The sequence below is a fragment of the Myxocyprinus asiaticus genome, chromosome 46 (genome assembly GCF_019703515.2).
Source record: "Myxocyprinus asiaticus isolate MX2 ecotype Aquarium Trade chromosome 46, UBuf_Myxa_2, whole genome shotgun sequence".
Classification (NCBI taxonomy): domain Eukaryota; kingdom Metazoa; phylum Chordata; class Actinopteri; order Cypriniformes; family Catostomidae; genus Myxocyprinus; species Myxocyprinus asiaticus.
The window spans coordinates 18,244,400-18,269,217 of NC_059389.1; the positions used below are offsets into that span (position 1 = coordinate 18,244,400).

General features: G+C 36.3%; 1 protein-coding gene across 1 annotated transcript; it reads left to right on the plus strand.

Annotated features, from left to right (window-relative positions):
- The first annotated feature begins 1,651 nt into the window (after positions 1 to 1,651).
- si:ch211-91p5.3 (uncharacterized) lies at positions 1,652 to 24,570 on the plus strand. The gene is made up of 21 exons (XM_051690428.1): positions 1,652 to 1,933; positions 3,351 to 3,479; positions 3,717 to 3,839; positions 4,188 to 4,340; positions 4,637 to 4,819; positions 4,974 to 5,151; positions 7,142 to 7,249; positions 8,820 to 9,017; positions 9,119 to 9,262; positions 11,940 to 12,080; positions 12,208 to 12,441; positions 12,597 to 12,764; positions 14,986 to 15,126; positions 15,372 to 15,512; positions 16,142 to 16,375; positions 16,552 to 16,731; positions 16,953 to 17,165; positions 17,281 to 17,424; positions 21,004 to 21,309; positions 22,252 to 22,392; positions 22,562 to 24,570. The coding sequence occupies exons 1-21, from the start codon at positions 1,742 to 1,744 to the stop codon at positions 22,642 to 22,644; spliced, it is 3,534 nt and encodes a 1,177-aa protein (XP_051546388.1). The 5' UTR covers positions 1,652 to 1,741; the 3' UTR covers positions 22,645 to 24,570.
- Positions 24,571 to 24,818: the final 248 nt, after the last annotated feature.

A 24,818-nucleotide genomic window follows, 5' to 3' on the forward strand; every position in this document is an offset into this window, starting at 1 on the left:
CATATTCAAGTAAATGGTTTGTGTGAATTGCATTTTTTTGTATTATTTTTATTTTTTTTAATGTATTTTTAATTTAATAGATCTGGACAAAAATGAGCATCACTTCATCGACCCTTAGGGCACATGGCCATAATATGCACCTATTACCCTCTGTAATTGTATTTTATGATGAATTCTGTGAAAAGAATCCATGTTATGGATTTTTTTTTTAGATCGCTCGCCCACTGCAGACGCGCATTTTTTCTACTCCAATCTACTACTTTACCATGTTTGAAAGTACGTGAAACATTTGAAAACTTGTGGCGTAAGTTTCATGAACACTAGGAAGGACAAATCAACCCATCGCAAACTCCAACATACCTGCATTGTTTTCAGAAATCCGCCGTCTTTTTTCGTGGTGGAGAGAGAGCTCGCGGGCTCAAGGTTGTCAGGTTGCGGGACTAAAGTGTCACCCTGGCAGCATATATCCAAACTATACAAGTGTCCAGATCTGATTGGGGGATTTCACTTCTAGAAATCTGGCAACCTCACACATGTCGAACTCTAATTCTGACCGGCTAATCACCCTTATTTAAAGTCTGTTATTTATCAAACGTATTAAAATTAAATATTAAATATTTTACTTGCATGATTAGTTCTAATACATGACACAATTGATCTAAAAGGGATGGTAAGGGGGGGATGGTGGTTTTACAAGGGGGATGCTTTTTGGTATTTCTTGCAACAAGGGGGATAAAATTATCATAATATGTCATTAGAGAATCCATGCTTAGGAAACATGCTAAGTTGAACTACTGGCTTTTCCAATAACAATGCTACAGCCAGTATATTCTACTTTTAAGTTTCCATTCCGGGCCGGAATTTCTGTTTATGTTTTGGCCTGTGTGATCCCGCCCACTGCCCATTTCCCAGTAGTAGTTCAACACCGCTGGGTTGCCAGATTTGAACAAGTTTGTAGGCAAACAACACTGCGTGGTGCAGCCATGGAAGCCAGCAAACGAACTGGACCAGAGACAGTAGCGGTTCTAGCTTGTATGGCACCCTGGCCAAAACCCGCTTCAATAAAACTGTGTGGGTGCCTTGTGCCCCCCCCCGGAAGATGCTGCTCTGGGCAACTGCCCATGTCGTCCATGCCTAAATCCGCCACTGACCAGAGATAACAGATTCCACCTGACCTAAAAAGCCTCGCCATCCGTATAAATACCACCATGACCAGAGGCGTAGTAAAACAAGGATAAATATGGGAGATGCCTTTGGAAGATGGAGACAGCTTAAAGCCCAGAAATCCTTTAAAACGGATGCTGAGTTGGCTAATTCTGGCAACCCGCATGAGCTTCGAGTCTGGGGCGGGGCAGACAACTCTCCAATATTTCGAATTTGGACTGCAGTACCCATTTCAAACGCTTGTTGTCAATCTTACATATAGCACCTTTAAGTAGAGATTTAAGTAGTTACCATAAGGTAACATTTAAATGAACGAATATCAAAAACGTTATAAATACCAGCATATTTATTATTCATATTGATGCTTAATTTTACATGTATGTGCTTAGTTCGTTCTGAAAATGTAAAGAAACATAGATATTGATAGCTGTAAATAAAACTACAGAATTAATTTGTGAGTATCTGGCAACTCCAGGAGTCAGCTGATCAGATGATTACAGTAGAGGCACATCAGCAGCGCTCATATACAGTAACACGAATTTGGATGCGACCTTTGTTTAATTTTTAAATAGCCATCATGACAACTAGCAAGCGATTCAATGATGAAAACTACAAAAACTGGTTAAAAACAGCGGAGAGTCTTGCCATACTGAGGAGCCGAATTCAGGATTTCGTCGAAAAGGAAACCGAAACTTATCACAGATCTCTTCGAAATAAACCTGCTCTCAGTTTAAGATGTACGAACAATTGCGAATATAAGAATAACAAGGTAAATATCAACTTTTTATTAATGAAAGGAATTCATCCTAACCCCCAGCACCCTAAATTATGCAAGCCTCGAGTAGTTTATTGTCTGTACGGAGTTTATCAACAGTAAACACTCTTGAACCCAATACATATTATTTCAAATTAAGTATTTGAGGAGGTTTGTTATAAAGTTGAGAAGGAAGCAGGCTGGTCTCAGTGAGGAATTGCCATACAACTCGGGAACGTTGGATGTGTGATTTATAGGACAATAATTCTTGTGCTTTAGATCAGGGGGTTTCAGACTAGACCCAGAGACCCCCATCCAGACTCTCAGCCAACCCAGAGACACCCAGTGTAAAAGACTACTAAGATAGACTTTCTTACTTTCATTAATTTCGAAAGTTTCAAATAAATTGAACAAACATCATTACCTCCTCTAATGTTTAAAGGTGCACTCAGTAAGTTTTCGTTCATGTTTTCTTGGATTTACACTGACACCTGGTTCATCCACGAGTGAAAGTGTCCAGTAACTGGGCGGTTACTGAGATTAAGCGAGTAGTATTTGTCTGGTCATGTGATCTAACATGGCTGCCTCCATGAGGGGACCCTCTCCATGTAGAATAAAACCACTTTTATAAGGTTACTGACATGACTAGAGTCTTCATCTCATGTGAGTCATCATTATATACATACATACATACATACATACATACATATATATATATATATATATATATATATATATATATATATATATATACATTTCAAAATTGAAGTTAATTTCTATAGGAGTAAAGTTTTCTTTATTTTATTTTATGAAGAATTAATTACTGAGTCCACCTTTAACCACGTTTAGAAATACATTCTGAAACATATACTGTAGAATATATATTTTTTATATTTAACAAAAAATCATATGATTTATACATATGAGGCATTCAATTAGGTGCTTAAACCACTGATAAGAAAACACACATTTGAGTTATTGAACTTTAGACTCCAAATCTTATCATTACTGAGATACAGTCCTTGTGACAACTTCCCTGTGTTACAACTAGCTCAGGTCTGACTTATGCCACACCACCCATGTTTTTTTTTTTTGTTGTTTTTTTTTGCATAGAAGAAAATATGAAGTAAATAAAATATAAATTGTTCCTTTTTTGCAACAAACACATACACATAATTGTTGCATGTGCATTTTATACAAAGTGGAAAAATACAAAGCAATTGATCAGAAGGAGCCAACAAAATCAGCACTGCAAATTGTAAAATTTCAAAAGGATACCAGAAAGCACTGCAAGGCTAGATCAGTGTTAAAAGTGTAGAGCAATAAAGTCAATGAGTAGTTATTTTTTTTATCATACTAAAAATTCAAGATTGTCTAATTGTCTTAAAAAAAAGTACCCGTCTCTCAAATTGTGCTTTGCTGATACCCATAGTCTCGTCTTTGTGATGTGTGTAATAATTGGAAGGATGAAATCGAGGCCAATCATAAGGCAAAGAAAACTATACACTTGGAAAACTGCCGACCACATCTATGGTCAATAGAAAAGTGGGAAGTCGCCAAGGTAAGTTACTTTTAGAGTTGCTAATAGTAGTTAGCCTACAATTAGAGTTGATTATGACACTGATTGGTAATTACATTTATTCTGGTGATTACATTTATTTTACATTTATATTTACATGATTACATGTTATATGGTGATTATATTTAGTGTCAAGAACAATCATTCATGTCTTTATAATAGATGTCTGTTACAGTAGAATGTGTTGATTGCATATGTGTTGTATATTTCTCATGGCAGGCATATATGTCGCGTGGGCAAAAGCAGCATTGCAAGTTTGCCCAGTTTGATGTTTCCGCCATCCTTAACTTTATGAATTTCTGCAAACATTTCAACGACATTCCAAGACGATTTCTGAGCAGTGTACGTTTTTTACATTTACATTTACTCATTTGGCTGATGCTTTCATCCAAAGCGACTTACAAAAGAGGAATGTATTCATCATAAGTGTTTCATCTTAAGTAGACAGCGGTACAAAAAGTGCTGAATTATAAAGTTTCACTAGCATCAGAATAGTAGTATTCGATTGCACATATCCTTGTTTTTTTCCCTTCAATTCTTCAACACATACGTGTTTAACGTTCAATATCTTTCTGATCTTTTAAAATCTGAGTAAACTTTTCAAATGCCGTGTGCTGTATTGTTATGGCTGTATTAAAATGTATCGTGTTGTGCTGGATTTTTAACACATTTTCCCCTTGAACGATTAAGGTAATAAATGTGCGGAACAGTGTGATGCACTCACCTGACATGAAAATAAGCAATGAGGAGATGGCCAGATATCTTCACAATGTCCTGGAGTTTGCAAAGGACCTTGAACCTTATGCTTCAGATCTCAAAGGCATAAGAGAAGAGATAACACAGGTAGATGGCAAATTAATCACATAATTAACACAAACAACTGAAGCCCAGTTATTGTGTTATTCATAGGCTGTGTTTAGAATGGAATACTAGTTTACTACTTACTGGAGACTGCACTGTATACACTGTATAAATAGTAGGTGAAAGAGTAGGCATTGCTCCACAATAAATGTTTTAAACAGTAGGATGCTACATAGTTGTCACATGACCATCATGTGAGTGGTGTCCAGATAATCAATATAATTTATTATTAATAATAATTGAATTCAGTACTTAATTGTTTTCAATGTTCTGTGTAGTTTAACAACATTTTGGACAAGAATTTCTGTCAAACCTCGCAAAATGAAGTAGATGGCAAACAGGAAGACATCCAGAGCATGAAAGATATCCAGAAAGTTCTGGATCGTGAGCAGCAAGCTATGAAGGAAAAGATTGAAGATATTCTCTTCCGCTTTGAGGGGAACCCAGATAAAACCGCCAAAGTAAGTACATGTTTAGCATTGTGTATGAAAAGAAAACTAAAGAGAACAGTCCCTAAAAGAACATGGAAAAAATTAATCTCACCAGTGTTTTATGTAGAACTGTTGGATTAAGCTGTAATGGGCTGTAAAACTGTATTTGTCTATGTATTTTAAGGAAGAACCACAGGGTATGAACAATCTCCTGGACTTTCTGGACCAAAACAAAGACCTCCTTGAGAACTTGGGCCCTCAGGTCACCAAACTTAAAGAGATGCAGGACAAAGTAGATCAACATGATCAGCAGATAACCAACCTGACTGACAGAGTGGACCAACTGGAGCAGGTGACACATGGTGGGTCAGAAAATAATAATGTTGTTCACCCACAAGTAATTAGCTTTGATAGGTGATAAAAGATTTGGAAAATGCTTTTGAGGTGTATTGAGATAAATAGAAGGCTACTCAAGGCAATGTTGTGACGACATAGAAATATTTCACTGCACCCTTACCCTTGTCTACACTAAAAAAAAATAACTATGGCTGAATTTGATCAGTCATGGACAGTGGTTCCACATGATTGAAATGAGTTTTCTTATATTAAAATGACCATGTAATTTTAACTTAAACATTTAAAAAGTTGATGTAACCTTACTGAATCAAAATAACTCTTTTAGTGATATGCTAGCTAGTGACACGAAATGTTAGCATACTAAATACATGCTGGTAGGTCACTATGCTGTGGTTAGCATTAGGGCTGCACATTATGTAGAATTGACCAAAATATTGCATGTGTGCATATTGCGATATGCATATCGCAACGGCTGTCCTGTGAAATCAAACATGAATTACAGTGTAAGAAGAACACCTTCTTTTAGGATATCACAGAATATGGTGAAATTAACTTTCAATTCATATGCTTTTTACAAAAAAATTAATAACTGAAGATAAATTTAAATATCTGCTACATGGGGGGGCCTGGTTAGCTTAGCGAGTATTGACGCTAATTACCAGCCCTGGAGTCGTGATTTCGAATCCAGGGTGTGCTGAGTGACTCCAGCCAGGTCTCCTAAGCAACCAAATTGGCCCGGTTGCTAGGGAGGATAGTCACATGGGGCAACCTCCTCGTGGTCGTGATTAGTGGTTCTCACTCTCAATGGGGCACGTGGTAAGTTGTGCGTGGATCGCGGAGAATAGCATGAGCCTCCACATGCTGTGAGTCTCCACGGTGTAATGCACAGCGAGCCATGTGATAAGATGCGCGGATTGACAGTCTCAGAAATGGAGGCAACTGAGACTTGTCCTCCGCCACCCGGATTGAGGAGAGTAACCGCCCCACCACGAGGACCTACTAAGTAGTGGGAATTGGGCATTCCAAATTGGGGAGAAAAAGGGGATAAAAAAAGAAAATCTGCTACATAGCTGTACATATTATACGCAGTCTATATGCAATTTGGAACAAAAGACAACTATGTTTGTGGCCTGTGGGATGTATGGTCCATTTTTATTCCAATTGACTTCAGTTTATTTGGGCGGTGGGGGTTCTTATGTTCTGCACGCTCCGATGACTTCATCATAGGATTATCATATTACATATCTCATATTGTATTTTCCAACAACTTTTGCGTTTTTACTCCATGTCGTGCAGCCCTAGTTAGCACAGCAATTGCTCAATGGCTGAAGCAATATGTAGAATATTCTAAATGTATTGGAACATAACCTAGGCTCAAGCTCCACTCATCATGATGGTAACCGCCAAAGCTCCAACATAACAGAAATTCTTCTAAATCTCATAACAAAACATTACACACTAAAAAGTCTCCTCCATTATATTCATCTTGCACAAAGACACATAAAATAACACTTAATTTAACCAAACAAAAAATCTTCATGTTGTCCCAACACAAATGGATTAAGATGACAAGACTCAGTTAATTTAATTTCCCTTGGTTACATGAGTTTTTGAGTAATATGAACATGGGAGAATTGAGTAAATCTGACTATAGTAAAAGTTATTTTTTTAAGTGTACAATGATTTTGATATTTACTGGCTAGAGAGTTGTCTTTAGTATCTGAATTTTGCTGCTTACAATTGAATTAAACAAATGTAAACATTGTTTCTTCTGAACAAAATTAGCCATCATCATCATCATCATCATCATCATCAAAAAATGAGTTTCATCACTGTCATGCCGTTAATATTTAGATAATTTAATTTAGTGTTTATTAATTTAATACTGATATTTAGTTTTCATGCAATCCCCTGTTTTACTGTGTAATATAACAATATAATATCATACAGGTCCTGAAATACCCAATGAAATACCCAATTTCTTGCCATTCACAGATCCAGTGTGTCCTGACAAACCACCAAGATACAAGAATCATCTTTTAGAATATTCTCGTGCAAAGAAATGGCTAGATCCTAAATTTACTGAGGACCAGGAAGCTCAAGGTAACAGATCCATCATCAGTTCATACTGTATATGTCCATCTATAAATGCATATTAGTCCTTTAGAAAAAGATAAACATGTAGTTTTTACGTAAGACATACAGGAAAATATGCGCAGTAAATGCATGAAGGAAAATAACAGAATCACTTTTGTAAATGAGGGATACAAAACATGAATGCAGTTTCTTTTAATTCAGGTTAGATTCCACAGTTAGTCATATAATACACTCACACAACCAAAAGAACAGAGCAGGTCAGGTAGGGGTCCTGATAGGAAACCACGCTGCTTTATATGGTAAAGTGGCACAGAGGTAGTCTCAGGCTCAGCTGAAACAACTTCCAGGAGTCAGGGTGCACAGATTTTTATCAGTTTGCCAGAAAACAAATTTCTAAGGGTGAAGGTTTGGTTTTAACATTAGTAGGGATGTTTTAAAATCAATCATGTATACAGATGGACCATGTTTTTACAGTACCTGAAGTAAAATTGCATCTTACAGGCAATCAGTTACGCTTGTTTAAAGAAAGTATTTTAGTATATTAAGTATGTAAATATTTGTACACTACATTTTGGACATTGAATAAAAACATGCTTACAACATGGTGAAGGTTGAAGATTTTGTTTAAAAATTCTGGTTCTTGTACAGCTCTAGAGCTAGGTTAAGGTAAAAATAAACATATTTTTAATGTTTAAAGGGATAGTTCACCCAAAAGTGAATGGTGGCCAGAATTTTTAAGGTCCAAAATGCAAATAAAGGCAGCATAAAAGTAATCCATAAGACTTCAGTTGTTAAATCTATATTTTCAGAAGCGATACGATAGGTGTGTGTGAGAAACAGATCAATATTTAAGTCCTTTTTTTCTATAAATTCTCCTCTCTGCCCAGTAGGTGGCGATATGCACAAAGAATGTGAATTGCCAAAAACAAAAGAAGAATGTGAAAGTGGATATTTATAGTAAAAAAGGACTTAAATATTGATGTTTCTCACCCACACTTGTATCGCTTCTGAAGATCTAAATTTAACCACTGAAGTCAAACTAATTAACCTCAGTGATGTTTCTTGCTAATTCTGCTAATATTTTCTTCATCCTTCTGTCTTTTTCGAACATTGCCTAGTGAAACAGAAAATGTGCAGATTATAAATACCTTCATATTACATTCAGTACTTATGTTTAATTCTGTCACAACTGTAATCACTAGAAATATTGATAAGGTATATTCAGAAGTCTCATATCTTACAGTAGGTAGTGTCAAGTCCCTACTGTCCATATCCAAATCTTTTCCCATGCTAAAGTTTTTTTAAGAGCTTCTGAAGAAGACCTAATCGGTGGATTTGCCAAATCTTGTAATGTTAACGGTATCAAATCTTTTAAAAGTTATATAAGGGTTTTGATTAAGGCAGTAATAAAGACTGCTGTGCCATTATTTGAATAACCACTCTGTCGCACACAGACGTGTGGTATCATACATTTTTTTAATTGACCGAAAAAGTCTTGAAAGACATGAAAAAAAACCCAGCATTCGTGGTTGGGTGTTTTTTGAACATTAAGTAATTTAATTTCTTCTATGTACAGGTTACAGGGGTCGGGTGGAAGTGAATGGACAAATTTTCACCGGCAAAAAGGTGTGGAATAGCAGGAAGGCTGCCCATCAGGAGGTAGCATGCATTGCCCTTGAGCAACTGAAATCACAGGATGAAACCACAAATGAACCATCAAGCTCTTCAGCCTCATCAGTCATTCAGACCGACACGTCCAGTTCTCCTTCCTTGGGTAATAAAAAAAAGAAAAATTGCTGTATTTAAAAGTGGTGTGCAGTCCTAACTGAGATGAAAGTAAAGTATAACATCTATTTGTAACTTCTGACATTTCAGGGATCACTTTCTTTAGTAAAGTGACTGTGGTTCTTAATCAAGAAGTTGAGTCTGATGGATGCTATTCAAACAAAGAAGAAGCAATTGAATCATCTTATCAGGTTTTATGGAAACATTTACAAGGGGTTATGGACCCAGTACAAGGTAATGCATGAAATGCTTAGGTTAGGCTTTAAAGATGTAGGAATAATTTAATGTCAGTGTAAAGCTACACTTCGATATGGCATAGTCTATTGTCATCTCTAAAGTGCCCCCCACTTATTCTTGAGTAGGAAGGCTTTCTTTAAATTATATTTTTCTGTACATTTAAAATACTTAAAATGCTTTAAACCAAAAATTCTCTCATCATTTACTCACCCTCATGCCATCCTAGATGTGTATGACTTTCTTTCTTCTCCTGAACACAAACGAAGATTTTTAGAAGAATAGTTTTAGCTCTGTAGGTCCTTTCAATGCAAGTGAATGGTAACCAAACATTTGAAGCTCCAAAAATCACATAAAGACAGCATAAAAGAAATCCATGCGACTCCAGTGGTTTAATATATGTCTTCTGAAGAGATATTATCACTTTGGGTGAGAAACAGATCAATATTTAAATCTTTTTTTACTATAAATCTCCACTTTCACTTTCAGAATGTGAAAGTGAAAGTGGAGATTGATAGTAAATAATGACTTAAAGATGCTGTAAGCGATTTTAGACATTCTAGAATTTCCACATGCTGAGCTGTTGGATTAGCCACACCCCCTCTTTCCAAAACCCTGCACTCCAAAGATATCAAATGAGCTTTATTGAGACTGACATAGAAATAAAACTGTTGTTAATAAAAACAGCAGCAAAATAGCACCCTCAACTGATAACTGTTATGAACAACATGGCTTAAAAATGGCATTATGCCTAAATAATTTGAGAACGTGCAAAATGATTGACAGACAGAAAGCATCAGAGACTGTGGCCAGCGGACTTATTTTTGTTTGCTGCTTACAGAGTCTAGTGCTGTCACAGAGACTGGTGAGATATCTCACAACACTTATTTCATTAATATCTTTCAGGGAGTAGGAAAATGTTTTGCATACCTTTCCATGAAAAAATTACTTACAGCACCTTTAAATATTGATCTGTTTCTCACCCAAAGTGATTGCATCACTTCAGAAGTCGTATGAATTACGTTTATGCTGCCTTTATGTTATTTTTGGAGCTTGAAAGGTCTTGTCACCATTCACTTGCATTGTATGGACCTACAGAGCTGAAATATTGCATCTGTGTTCAGCAGAAGAAAGAAAATCACACACATCTGGGATGGCATGAGGGTGAGTAAATGATGAGAGCATTTTCATTTTTAGGTGAACTATTCCTTTAAAAGCATTCATACGTACTATTAAAACACTGTCTCCTAACCAAGCGCTATGCAACAAGTTTTTCAGTGGCAAGCACACGTAAAACTGCTGGAGGACATGACATAGTCTCAGCCAGTAATCAGTTATTTAATGTTTAATGTTCAGTTATGTGGAGTGGAATTTTGGAAAAATAAGATTTCACAATAGGCTGGGCTTCTCAGCCCAATGCCAGAGAAATAGAAATCAAGCGATCAACAAAATGTTTTTCATTTAGGACAAAAAATCTGATTTACATGGAAGCTGTTATCGCTTGTCACTTTAACGCGTCACTTCTGGTTAGGACACAGTGTTAAAGGGTTAGTTCACCCAAAAATTAAAATTCTCTCATCATTTACTCACTCTCATGCCATACCAGATATATATGACTTCCTTTCTTCAGCAGAACACATTTGAAGAAAAATAGAAAAATATCTTAGCTCTGTTGGTCTTTAAAATGCAAGTGGATAGTGATCCGACAAGAACAGACAGTCAGCATAAATGTCATCCAAAGAACTCCGCTGGTTAAATTAATGCCTTCTGAAGCGAAATGATCACTTTTGCTGCAAAAAAGATTAATATTTAAATACTTTTTAACTATAAATAATCGCTTCCGGTCAGTAGCAGTACGCACATATGACGTAATCACGTTGGCATGTTCAGAACAGATGCACGTTTGTTTACTCACAATGGTGCATTTGTGTGCTCATCCTGGATGAGAGAAAAACATGAGATTATGTCCGTAACATGCCAAAGCAAATACGTCACACGAAAGACCGTGTGAACTCTGCCCTCTCGTAAATGCACATACTGCTGCTGACCGGAAGTGAGGATTTACTGTTAAAAAGTACTTCAATATTGATCTTTTTCACACCAGATGCGATCGTTTAGCTTGAGAAGACATTAATTTAACTAGTGGAATCATATGGATGAGGTTTATGTTGACTGTCTGTTCTTTTTGGAGATTCAAAGGTCTGATCACCATCCACTTGCATTTTAAGGACCTACTGAGCTAAGATTTTTTATTTTTTTCTTCAAATATGTTCTGAAGAAAGAAAGTCATACACATCTGGGATGGCTGTAAATGCTGAGAGAATTTTCATTTTTGGGTGAACTTTCCCTTTAAGGGTATACTTTGTTTTCCGCGTGCACACTATGCCTACTTTGTGATATTCTTTTAGTACAGTCAGCAGCAGGCGAATGTGCCGACAACTCAAAAACACGGACTGCGCAGTGCGCATACTCTGCTGATGACGAAATTTGCGTCACGCATACTGTGCGTGAGACGTACCAGAATGCGGAAACCCGAAATATACTTTGGCCTTTATTGTGAACCAAACATGTCAGCATTTCAAATTGTTTGAAATAAAGCCATTTCTGGCTTGTGCAAGAGAACATACAGCTTTAAAATGATTTTTGAAACAGCACAATTTCATTCCCATTGCAACAGGTCGGACATACAGGTCCGCGATCATGGAATATTTCATGAAATGTGGTTTCCAAAAACCAGCAGAAGTCTTTGATCCAACTGATGACAACACAACCATCTGCAAGCTCAAACTCAATGGTCCATTTACTTTTTATGACAGAGGTGATTTAAATCCTGCTGTTATTCATCAGTTAAATTAATCTTCATCTTCAGTTCACAAAATACATTTCTTTTGATTTATAAGCTTATTGTATGTTGATCTTTAGTCTTCATTTCTTAAATTGCTTAGTGGGCTCCACCAAGAAGAAGCAGGCAGAGCAACAGGCAGCTAAAGTTGCTCTGCAGCATCTGTCAGGGATCCTCAACTCTGCTCCAATATCCGATACTGAGACGAATTTTAAAGGTGTTTTGAAGGAGCGTCTAGAGGGCCAAGGTCTTAAAAGTCCCATTTATGAAACAGAGCAAAAAGAAGGACCCAGCATAGAGTCAGTGAACAGTGGCACCAGCCAAGAGCTTTCAAACTGTGAGTCTGACTTGGCATGAAATTTGTGACATATGGAATTGTGCAAGATATTTTGAGATATTTTGGTAAAACATAATAAAGTGTTGCATACTCACACACTCTGTTTATCCCTCTTGGTTTGTTTGTTTGTTTTTTCTTCTCAACTATTTGAGTAGCATCTGTCACTCTGACTACAGTGAAACAGGATTCAGAGCTGGAGTCTGAAAGCATCTCCACACCACTGGAGCTCTCATCACACCAGGATTCAGTCAGTGATACTGTTCCTCTAACGTTGAACCCTCAAGATTCCAGTTCTCCTAAAAAGGCCAAGATTGATTGTCCAGGTAATGAAGCATAAATTCAAGAAGAAGATGATGTGCTATTGTTGGAGGTGCCAGTTAGAGTATAATGAAAGACCAAAAAACAAAAAAAACAAAAAAGTTTTGTGTAGTTTCCCAATGCTTTTATTTAAAATGTAATTCCAAAACACGAACAGGGTGCATGTGCACTCACTGAGCACTTTATTAGGAACACTATGGTCCTGATAAAATGCCTGATGTGGTCTTCTGCTGTTGTAGCTCATCCGCCTCAAGGTTCGATGTGTTGTAAATTCTGAGATGCTATTCTGCTCACTACAATTTTACAGAGTGATTATCCGAGTTACCGTAGCCTTTCTGTCAACTCGAAGCAGTCTGGCCATTCTCTGTTGACCTCTCTCATCAACAAGGTGTTTCTGTCTGCAGAACTGGCGCTCACTGGATGTTTTTTGTTTTTGGCACCATTCTGAGTAAATTCTAGAGACTGTTGTGCGTGAAAATCCCAGGAGATCAGCAGTTACAGAAATACTCAAACCAGCCCGTCTGGCACGAACAATCATGCCATGGACGAAATCAATGAGATCACATTTTTCCCCATTCTGATGGTTGATGTGAACATTAACTGAAGCTCCTGATCCGTATCTGCATGATTTTATACACTACATTGTTGACACACGATTGGCTGATTAGATAATCGCATGAATAAGTAGGTGTACAGATGTACCTAATAAAGTGCTCAGTGAGTGTATATTGCAAGTTGACAGACTAATACGGCAGAAAAATTAGATAAATTAATTAAAAAACGATTTTTTTTAATAATTAAATGAAAAATGTAAAAGCGAAAAGAACAAATAAAATAAAAAACAGAAGAGAAAAATATTAAACAGCAAAATTAGTGAACAATTAACAAACTAATAGATAAATAAAAAACAAATACAAACAAAGAAATAAATAAATGTTCACATTTACATATTTAGTCGCAATGTGCAATTCCTCTGCCATTAGCAACAACAGATGAAACTGCAAAAGTAATGTTTCCCAAACACCCCCATCTTTCATTGTTGGTCAAAAATGTAGTCCCACCCCAAAGTCATGCCACTGGTCATTTCTTATGGCAAGTTGTAATAATAGTACGAAATGGTGAAATACTAATTGGCTGGTACAAAATGTAAAACTTTTACTTCCATAGAAAAATATAAAAGAACCAGCAAACAATGTTATTATGATTTTTCCTAAGTTTAACTCCTTATCCCAAACCTAAACATAAAGTTTAACCCCTATCCCAAACCCTACAGTAAATCTAAAAAGTGTTGGATAGGATGCCTGTATTGTATCGATTTTAAATTCTGTTCGTTGATTCGTTGGTCTAAAAGTCGTCATTTTACGTACAAGCCAAGTAGTACGATATCTTATGAATTTGCCATCTCATACAAATATTTGTACAATTGTTTGGGCCACTCAAGAATCAGAGCAATGTTGAGTTTTGATTATTTTGTTCTTCATGAGGCTTTTGTTTCTACAGTTGCAAGGTGACAGGTACAATATTAGGTGAAAGGTTAAAGTTAATTGTAGTATTAAATAATGGTGCATAGTCCTCATGCACTAAGATGAAAATCAAGCATAGCATCAGTTCAGGCAGGTCACGTAAGTCAAGTTCGCAATCAGCTGACCCTCAGCTGATCATGACGTCCAATACAGTACCAATACAATTTAGATGTTTATCAGAGCAGTCCATTTATTCATTGCCTTAGCTGCCTTTTCATTACATGGATCCAAGCTGCACTTAACACCCTCCTCCATCCCCAGCTCCACCTCTTGTATGGCAATTGTGCTTTTAGTTTTCTCTATATCTGTCTTGTGTTCTGCACACTAAGACTACAATTGTTTGCCAGTTTGGAATTCCTATCTTCTATGTGTTATTGCGCGTTGTTCTTGATTTACCAACATGATATACAGTATTTGAAGTTCATTAAATGTCCATTTAATCTGTTGTGCAATGAACAATGTTGTAATACTTTTGCTGGATCTTTTCTGTTACCCCCCTGGGCGGGGGGTTTGGGGGGGGGGGGTGTTATTTTCTGTACTCCCTGCTCTTTCCATGCACGGATGAGTGGAGAGTTTGCCCAGAACAGAACCATAATGCCAGCACCAACATACTGCTTCAGTTGTCTATAAGTGAATAAAAGTATTCATTTGATGGAAGTGGTGCTGACTGAAATATATCTAATTGTGATTTTGTACATTTCAGGGTCCACTTACTTTGGTAAAGTTACTATGGTTCTTGATCAAGAAATTGTGTCTGATGGACACTATTCAAATGAAGAGGAAGCATGTGAATCAGCTTACAAGGTTTTATGGCAACATTTTTGCATCAGTGCTCCAAAAGAAGGTAAAGTAAAAAGCTTAGATTCTGTTTCAAATATTTTTGTCTGAGCCAATATATTGACATCTAAGGTTTTTCACTTATTCTTGAGGGGAAAGTCTTAAAGGTCTTATTGTGAAGCAAACCTGTTAGCATTTACAGCATATTTTGAATAATGATAAAGCTTTGAGGTTTTGTTCAAATACAATTAGCATTATTGTTTAAAAATGATTTTCAGAATATCAGGTTGGTTTTCATTCCCTCTACAACAGGTCAAACATACAGGTCAACGATCACGGAATATATCAGTACGTGTGGTTTCCAAACACCAGAAGCACACTTTGTTCCGACTGATGACAACACAATCATCTGCAAGCTCAAACTCAACGGGCCTTTTACTTTTTATGACAGAGGTGATTTCAATCCTGCTGTTATTCATCAACTACACACCATTTGGGTGAATCTCTGTCTAGAATTGTCTGAGTCGTATTTCATCCCAAAATCAAAATAATAATAAAGAATAAGAACATTAAGTTTTCTTTTTACATTTTGACATGATTTTCAATCAAAAATCATTTATTTATAATGAAGCTATTATTGAAATGATAAAGTACTTTTGTAAAGAACTATAGTATGTATACCTCATTGCAGTATTTGTTGTACTGAATTTAATTTATGCTGATTTTCATTTAAAAAATCATTGTGTCTGGCAGGATGGTTTTCATTACTGTATTGCAGTACTGTTTATTTCTCACGCATTTCAGTAATGAGAATTCTTTTTTTTTTTTTTATTACACTAATGAGAGTTTTGGGGGGAATGTGCTTAATTCTCATGAAGATAATGTTACAGTGCAATTCTACAATCCAAATAAATCTTAAACAGGATTTACATTCTTTATGCAAAATATCATACATTTTTAGGGTGAAATATGTCATATTTCTTTATGAGATTACCCATTTATCTTCTCTTCACTAAAAGAGTTTGTTTACATTTTCAAGATGTTTATGCTGATTTTTAGTCTTCATTTCTTAAATTGTTTAGTTGGTTCCACCAAGAAGAAACAGGCAGAGCAACAGGCAGCTAAAGTTGCTCTGCAGCATCTGTCAGGGATCCTCAACTCTGGTCCAATACCGGATACTGAAAAGAACTTCAAAGGTGTTCTGAAGGAGCGTCTAGAGATGCTGGGTCTCAGCAGTGCAATCTATGAAACAGAGAAAAAAGAAGGACCAAGCAATGAGTCGGTGAACAGTGGCACCAGCCCAGACCGTTCAAATTGTGAGTTTGAATTTTTTGTTAATTTTTTTTTTTAATGTTCTGACAACTGTGGCATATGGAATTGTGCAAAGTATGTTTAAGTATTTTGGCTAATTATAAAAAATTTGTAGCATAAATAACACATCTCTTTTGCCAGTAAACCTTTTTTTTTTTTCTGACTAGTGCTATTTCTGTAGTATCTATCACTCAGGCACCAGAGAAACAGGATTCAGAGCTGGAGCCTGAAAGCATCTCCACACCGATGAAGCTCTCATCACACCAGGAGCCAGTCAGTTATACTGTTCCTCTATTATCAGCTCCTAAAGAGTCCAGTTCTCCAGGCTCACACAGGAAAAGGGCCAGGATTGATTGCCCAGGTAATGGAGACTACAGTCTTAGTGAAGAAAGATGATGTGCTATTGTGAGGGATGCCACTGGGGGGTGCCAGTGCTACATTGTAAGAGAAGTATCCTTTGATAAAAGAAAAGTAGGAAAATAGATGTTTCAAAATGATTGAATAAATATAAGTATTTATAATAAGGTATTTGCACCTGTTTGTAACTGTGTTCTCATCTACTTTTTTTTTTTTTTTTTACAGAAATATATGAACTCTTTAATGTATTTAATCTGAAGCCACCACATGTGAAATTTGAGGACATCAAGTATGATCAAAATTTCATATGTACTGTGGGAATCAACTTTGAAAATTTTAGTTTTTCTAACAACCAAGGCTATGACACTAAGAAAGAAGCCATTCGAAAAACCTACCTGTTGTTCGGCTGTGCAGTGGCAATTTTTGATCCTAGCACAGGTACATTGTTGTGTATCTATGTATACTTCTGCATTCTTGTAGCCTAAATATTCCTTATATATAGCTATATTTATGCTGCTTAACCAAAGCTATTTTTTTCTAATTCTAATTCAAGATGAAAAGAAGTCCAGTGAACAGGTGAAACAACACTTTTCACAGAACTCTCTTGCCCTTCCTCAGGAAGATTTTGAAACCTCTACAAAGCCATTCTGTTGCTTACTAAAAAACATAACTTACAATGTTGTCTATAAGGGACAAGGTAAGTAGTTTTGTCATTTGATGTTGCATAGATTGAAGCAACAGGGTTTTTTTTACTCAATTAGTAGAATCAAGTAGAACGGGGTTGGTAACCTTTTTTAAATTAAATTCCATTTTTCTTGGTTATTACTGTGCCATAGCGCCCCTACCCCTATTTCAATTTATTATTTTCAATATAAAACCGTGCAACCGAACTGAACTGTGCAGTGTAACTGACCTTAGTGAGTGTGACCCACTTAGTGTAGTGCAGATCAGTTTCTGGTTTGCGCAGTGCTGTCTGTGCCGCAGTGGGTTGCGCAAGTAAACAGATTTCTGATTTCAGGTACAGTATGTCGCATTGCACATCCCACTTTTAGAGTGTTTGGCTTTCTCTTCACCTTATAACTAAATATGAGAGGCTAGACAAAGTAGGATTTCTGCAAGAAGTTCAACATTTCTAATAAATAATCTAAATAAACTAACTTACTGGGCGAACAAGCTTCTTTTTTCCATAAAAATTTATAATGAAATGACCGGATGATTTTTTTCTGCTAAGGTGTTCGTTTGGTGATATTTTTCCTATTTGTGCACATTACTGAAATTCTTGACCTGCGATAGGAAAACTCAGCTAGTTGAAGAGTGTTTATGATTGGTTAAAACTAATCGTGGGTGGGGGGTGGGCGTGAATGACGTTCTTTGTTTATTCATTTTCCTCAACAAACTAATTTGACAGGTAGGGCCCTATGATTTTTGCGTTGCAGAAAACATGGACCGAATCCCAGAATTCAGTTATAAAAGCAGAATTAACCATAAATCATGGAATGTCACAGGGTTTTACATATTTGGGATAAAACTAATGTTTAAATGCACCATTAATCAAATTAAAATTGTGATTTGTCCTAGCGTGATGATTAAACCACCATAGGCTATTTTATTAAACAAATAGCCTGTACGGTTTGCATGAGCTTCATGCTTTAACAGAAAGTGAATGTGTGAAGCTGCAGCTTATACACTAACCGCATGATTAACATCACATGCGCTCTGTGTGTGTATTAATGACAAAGAGCAGAGCACTTTAGTCACTGTGAAGCATGCAGCACATGCAGACTATGCATATATATATATATATATATATATATACACACACACACACACACACACTGGCGGCCAAAAGTTTGGAATAATGTACAGATTTTACTGTTTCGGAAGGAAATTGGTACTTTTATTCACCAAAGTGGCATTTTTGATAAAATCTAGACAGGCCTCATTTCCAGCAGCCATCACTCCAACACCTTATCCTTGAGTAATCATGCTAAATGGCTAATTTGGTACTAGAAAATCACTTGCCATTATATCAAACACAGCTGAAAGCTGCTTGGTTCGTTAAATGAAGCTTAATATTGTCTTTGTGTTTGTTTTTGAGTTGCCACAGTATGCATTAGACTGGCATGTGTTAAGGTCAATATTAAGTCAAAAATGGCAGAAAAGAAACAGCTTTCTCTAGAAACACATCAGTCAATCATTGTTTTGAGGAATGAAGGCTATACAATGCTTGAAATTACCAAAAAACTGAAGATTTCATACAAAGGTGTACACTACAGTCTTTAAAGACAAAGGACAACTGGCTCTAACAAGGACAGAAAGAGATGTGGAAGGCCAGATGTACAACTAAACAAGAGGATCAGTACATCAGAGTCTCTAATTTGAGAAATAGACGACTCACATGTCCTCAGCTGACAGCTTCATTGAATTCTACCCGCTCAACACCAGTTTCATGTACAACAGTAAAGAGAAGACTCAGGGGTGCAGGCCTTATGGGAAGAATTGCAAAGAAAAAGCCACTTTTGAAACAGAAAAACAAAAGAAAAGGTTAGAGTGGGCAAAGAAACACAGACATTGCACAACAGATAATTGGGAAAGAGTGTTATGGATCTTAACCCCACTGAGCTTTTGTGGGATCAGCTAGACTGTAAGGTGTGTGAGAAGTGCCCGACAAGATAGCCACATTTATGGCAAGTGCTACAGGAAGTGTGGGGTGAAATGTCACCTGAGTATCTGGACAAACTGACAGCTAGAATGCCAATGATCTGCAAAGCTGTCATTGCTGTACGTGGAGGATTTTTTGATGAGAACTCTTTGAAGTAGTTTTTTTTCCATTGTAAAATTATTATTTTTTTTAATTGTAATAGTAATTTTTCACGTTATTAATGTCCTGACTATACATTGTGATCAGCTGAATGCCACTTTGGTGAATAAAAGTAACAATTTCTTTCCATACAAGCAACATCTGTACATTATTCCAAACTTTTGGCCACCAGTGTGTGTATATATATATATATATATATATATATATATATATATATATATATATATATATATATATATATATATATATTTTAGCACATTAGCCCATTAAACAAACTGCTTTTCCGGAGGTGAGAAGTGAAGCCATCAAATACGTCCGATTTTCCACCAAAACACCAAAATCTTTTACTAGATACATGAAATTGAAAAAATGCAACAGAAATATGTTACTTCTGTATAGTAATATGTTACTCAGTGTAGTAGTAGTAGTAGTAGTAATTATAATAATAATATATCAATAATAATTACATTATATTAAAGCAATATCTTAAGCAAGAGTTTCATCAATGCTTTCATTAATAATTTGAACAAAATAATAATAATAATAAGTTTTGGATTGTGCTGTGAGGATCAGAATAGACACACTTTATTTAATAAAAATAATGTAATGGTATGTTGAAAAGTAATTGTTCTGTTTTCATTTAATTAAAATTCTATTAATTCATTTTATTAGACAGTTTTTTTTATTTTTTTTATGGTAAAATGTAATTAAACTTTAAAACCTGAAATTCTGAGAAAATAAAACTGAAAACACGTAATTTGGGAAAAAATAAAACCGAGAGAAAAAAAAAAGGATTTTATAGGGCCCTAGACAGGGTTCCCAGCCTTTTTGAAAATCCATGATTTTTACAGTTGTTTGTGATTTCTGGTCACAGATTTTTTTTAAATAAATTTAGTTCAGGTCGATACGCTAAATCATTCCAACCGATTTGTGAACTATTTCGACCAATGAACTGAAAATCCGACTCAAAAGAAGATTTCACTCAGAATCAGATGATGGTTTAGAAGCAAGGTCTACTCTACTCTTCAAGAGGAATATTTATGTAATGAAATATTTAAGAGCAGAGCTATACAAAATTATATTCACTATAGAAATTTTCATGACTTTTCAGATTCTATTAATTTCCATGACTTGGAAAAACACATTTTTTAAATTCCGTGATATATCCAGGTTTTCCATGACCGTGGGAACCCTGATTTTAAAACTACACCACATGTTGTTTAAATGCTGGCTTCGTTGGCCTAGGGTGCTTTAGTTCGTTCAGGAGAAAAAAGCTTGGCATCTTCCATTGTATAAATTAGACTCAAAGTTGCCAACCCCTGAAGTAGAATCTAATTTAACATGCTGATGGCAACACCTTATTAAACAACAGTATATAAATTGGGTACAGAAAGATATGTGTATTTATATTCCTGTATGCATGCCTTTCTGTTAATATGATATGGTCTTTCTTAGGGTCCTCAGAGAGTGAAGCCAAGCTAAATGCTCTTCAGAAAGCCCTAAGTTCACTGTCACCTCTATTTGATTATCCTTCACTAACTGGAGCTGATACTGCTGAAGAGGTGGAGAATCAGCTGATCTCCATGCTGAAAGGGGCTGGGCAGAAAGACCCCATTATTTGCCCTAAAGACCCTTTGAAAAAGGCCTGCATCCAGCTATCTTTCAGTGACTACACAGTGAAGTGCATATGCAAAGGCTCCAAGAAAGAAGCTCGTAATCATCTTAGTTCACGCATACTGGGCCTGCTGGGGGTGAAGCCAGGTGAGAGCAATGATATGCCAACAGTTTCACATAATTTGTTTTTCTTGAAGATTAAAAACTATGTCTGTCCCAAAATTAACGCATTCATTTAGGACAATTAATAATAAAAACTAATGTGCTAAAAAATTTATGCATCTAATCATGCCCCCTAACCAGAGGTGTAATTTTTGGTGGGCTTCAATTAAAATGGGTGGGCAAATCTCACTAACTGCAGGATGTGTTTACTGGAAAGCACTAAACTGCACAAAACATGCAAAAAAATAATATCACATAAAAAACAAATACAGATGCTAGATCTTCAGTCACCTTTTATTAAACCAAATGCCTTAACAGGTATATGAGTGCTAAAAATAATCAGTTCACTTTATATTAGGTGTCTTTAACTACTATGTATAACAATAAAATACATACAATACAATGTATTTATTGTGTAACTACATGTGTTCATGTGCAAAATTCTCTACTACTGATGTTGAGATACAGGTAGGTTTAGGAGTTGGAGTAAGGTTAGGGTAGGTTTTGGGTTAAGGTCGACAATGTAACAACAGATGTATTTAAATGCAGGTGCTTTAAATGTAAGTACAATGCAACAACTCTTATGTACATACCAAGTACACTGTATCAAATGCTGAAGTACATAGTAGATAAATACACCTAATATAAAGTGGGTCCAAATAACCTAATAGCCATTGGCCTACATTTGACACATCTTTACTTTGGTTTAGAGGACCTAAGTCATAAGTCAAAGGCTTCTGGGCTTTTAATTTAATGTGGAACTTATTCATAGTAGCACCATACAGTATGTAATTTAGATGAAATTAAAATGAGGCTGTGAGGTCTCGCATATGGCACAAGACGCACCGCAACGGCTAATCTTAACATGAATCTCCAGGTTTATGATGGTAATATAATACTTTTTCTTCCATTCTATACCTTTCATAGAACCAAACAATTCATCTTTAAGAAACTGTTTAGATGAGTGGTTTAAAAAAAATAAGCTGCAACTGCCAGTGTTTGAAGACATAGAAGAGGCACTTGGAGCAAAAGCGACTTTCTCTGCTCAGTTAACCTGCTGCAGTCCAGGTGAGCTCTCAGTCTGACATATAACCTCACAAATACTCAAACTTTCTTCTTATACAGTATATATATATATATATTTAAACTTTAATATAATTTTATAACATTACATTTTTAAGCATTGCAGTAAGCACCATGTTGGTTGTTACTTATTAATTTATTAATTTATTTTTAGCCTGGGAAGACAATTTGGAAACAGCAAAGAAGCAGCTGCTTGAAGAGCTCAGACTCAACAGATTTAAGTTTCTAACTGACTAAAATATTGAAAATGTATTTTAGCGGGGCCTGGGTAGCTCAGCAAGTAAAGATGCTGACTGCCACCCCTGGAGTCGCGAGTTTGAATCCAGGGTGTGCTGAGTGACTCCAGCCAGGTCTCCTAAGCAACCAAATTGGCCGGGTTGCTAGGGAGGGTAGTCAAATGGGGTAACCTCCTCGTGGTCGCTATAATCTGGTTCTCGCTCTCGGTGGGGCACATGGTGAGTTGTGTGTGGAGAATGACGTAAAGCCTGCACACGTGCTATGTCTCCGCAGTAACGCACTTAACAAGCCACGTGATAAGATGCGTGGATTGACTGTCTCAGATGCGGAGGCAACTGAGATTCGTTCTCCACCACCCAGATTGAGGCGAGTCACTACGCCACCGCGAGAACTTAGAGCGCATTGGGAATTGGGCATTCCAAATTGGGGAGAAAAAGGGGAGAAAATAAAAAAAAGAACAAAGAAAAATACAGAAAATGTTTTTGATATGTACCCAAAATTCACTATTAGTCTGAATGGCCTATTTACCTGTAATTGTTCTGCTTTTTTATGGTTGTGGTATTTTTTTTTCTTTCTTCAATTTCAGTATATATTTACATTAATTCATTTGGCAGTAAAGCTACAAGAACTGAACATAAATGCACGAAACCACTTTAAAGATATTTATACTAAAGGTATACATATATGTGTGTGTGTACAAAACCCTTTTAAAATCAGCAAACATTTTAATTCCATTGATTGCGCAGTCTGAAGTTTAATTCATTTTCCAATATGAGTTTTCTAAAAATGTCCTTCTGGTCCATTCTCTGCACTGAACCTCTCACCTTGAGGTCTCTCATTTAGAATTTCCTTCAATTTCCTCCTTTATTTTACATGCTTTTTGGCTTATGACATGGGAGCCATCTGTAGCCTTTAGCCTCCTCGTTAGCACGTCGACCTCCCATGCTGGCGACGCCGGTTCGAATCCCGCTCTGAGCGGGTGTAGCAGGATCAGTTACAGTGGTGCTGTGACCCGGATGGGAGTGAGGTTTAGGGAGGTGAGTGTAACGGGAGCCAGCTGGTACATGATAGCTGTGCAGTGTGTGTAATCCTCACTCCCCTGGCCTCAAAAGGCGCACTAGTGACTGACGCTAGGGGCTGTAGCCTTTAGCCTCCTCATTAGCGCATCCGCCTCCCATGCCGCTCAGAGCGGGTCTAACAGGACCGGTTACAACTGCAAACTACAGTATAAGTGTTTTCTAAGTGGAATTAGTTCAGGATGGAGAGATGTTGTTTTTTAACAGATTCGAAGGGGTTGTTTTTGCTGGACAAGTCAAGCAGTTGTGAAGTAGATATAATTCAGATACAGCTATAGACAAGCAACATCCATTTTTAAATGTTTGGTAGGCAAACTTCTTCCAAATTCATTCCTGTCTTGGCTTCAGAGCTAGCATGAAACATTAGGACTTGAACATTCAGTATATTAAAATGCAGTAGTTGGATTTGTTTCGAGCATCTCTTCATAGTTTAAAACATGCAGTTTCCTTAAATTGGTCTTGCAAAGAGCTAATCAAATTCAAAATTGTGCCGTTTAAGGTTACTCATGTGAATTCTGAACATCAACATCTTTCTCATATGCATTTATTAATGGCCTCTATTGCCCATGTTTGTGTTTTTGTTTAAACTGTGGATTGTCATTTTTTTTTTTTTACTGTTTACAATGAACTATAAAAACTGTTTACAGTTATACTTTGTGATAACATACATTAAGCACTGAAGATGCATCATTAATTCAATAATCATGCAATGTATTTTTTATATTTTCCATTGCCTTGTCAGATTTTAACTACTGAAGCTTGATTACTTTTTTAGACCCTTTAGAGATTTTAGGGATATGCTGTAGATGTCTGACTAAATCTGTGTGCAGAAATAAAGATGTTTGATGGAGGTGTGCTCATTCTTGACTATTTTGTCCCAGTAGTCTCTGACTGCAATTGACAATTCCAATAATTACAAATAAATGTAAGTTATTAATTATCTTATTGTCAGTGCTCTGTAATCCAAAATCCATAACCATAACGTTATTCACAGAAAATAATCAGTATTCGCTTGTTACTTCTGCACATTGAAACCTGCCTGGTACATTGATGATGCATGTAAAATGTTAGTGCACAACTTCTTCTCATCCTTCTTTT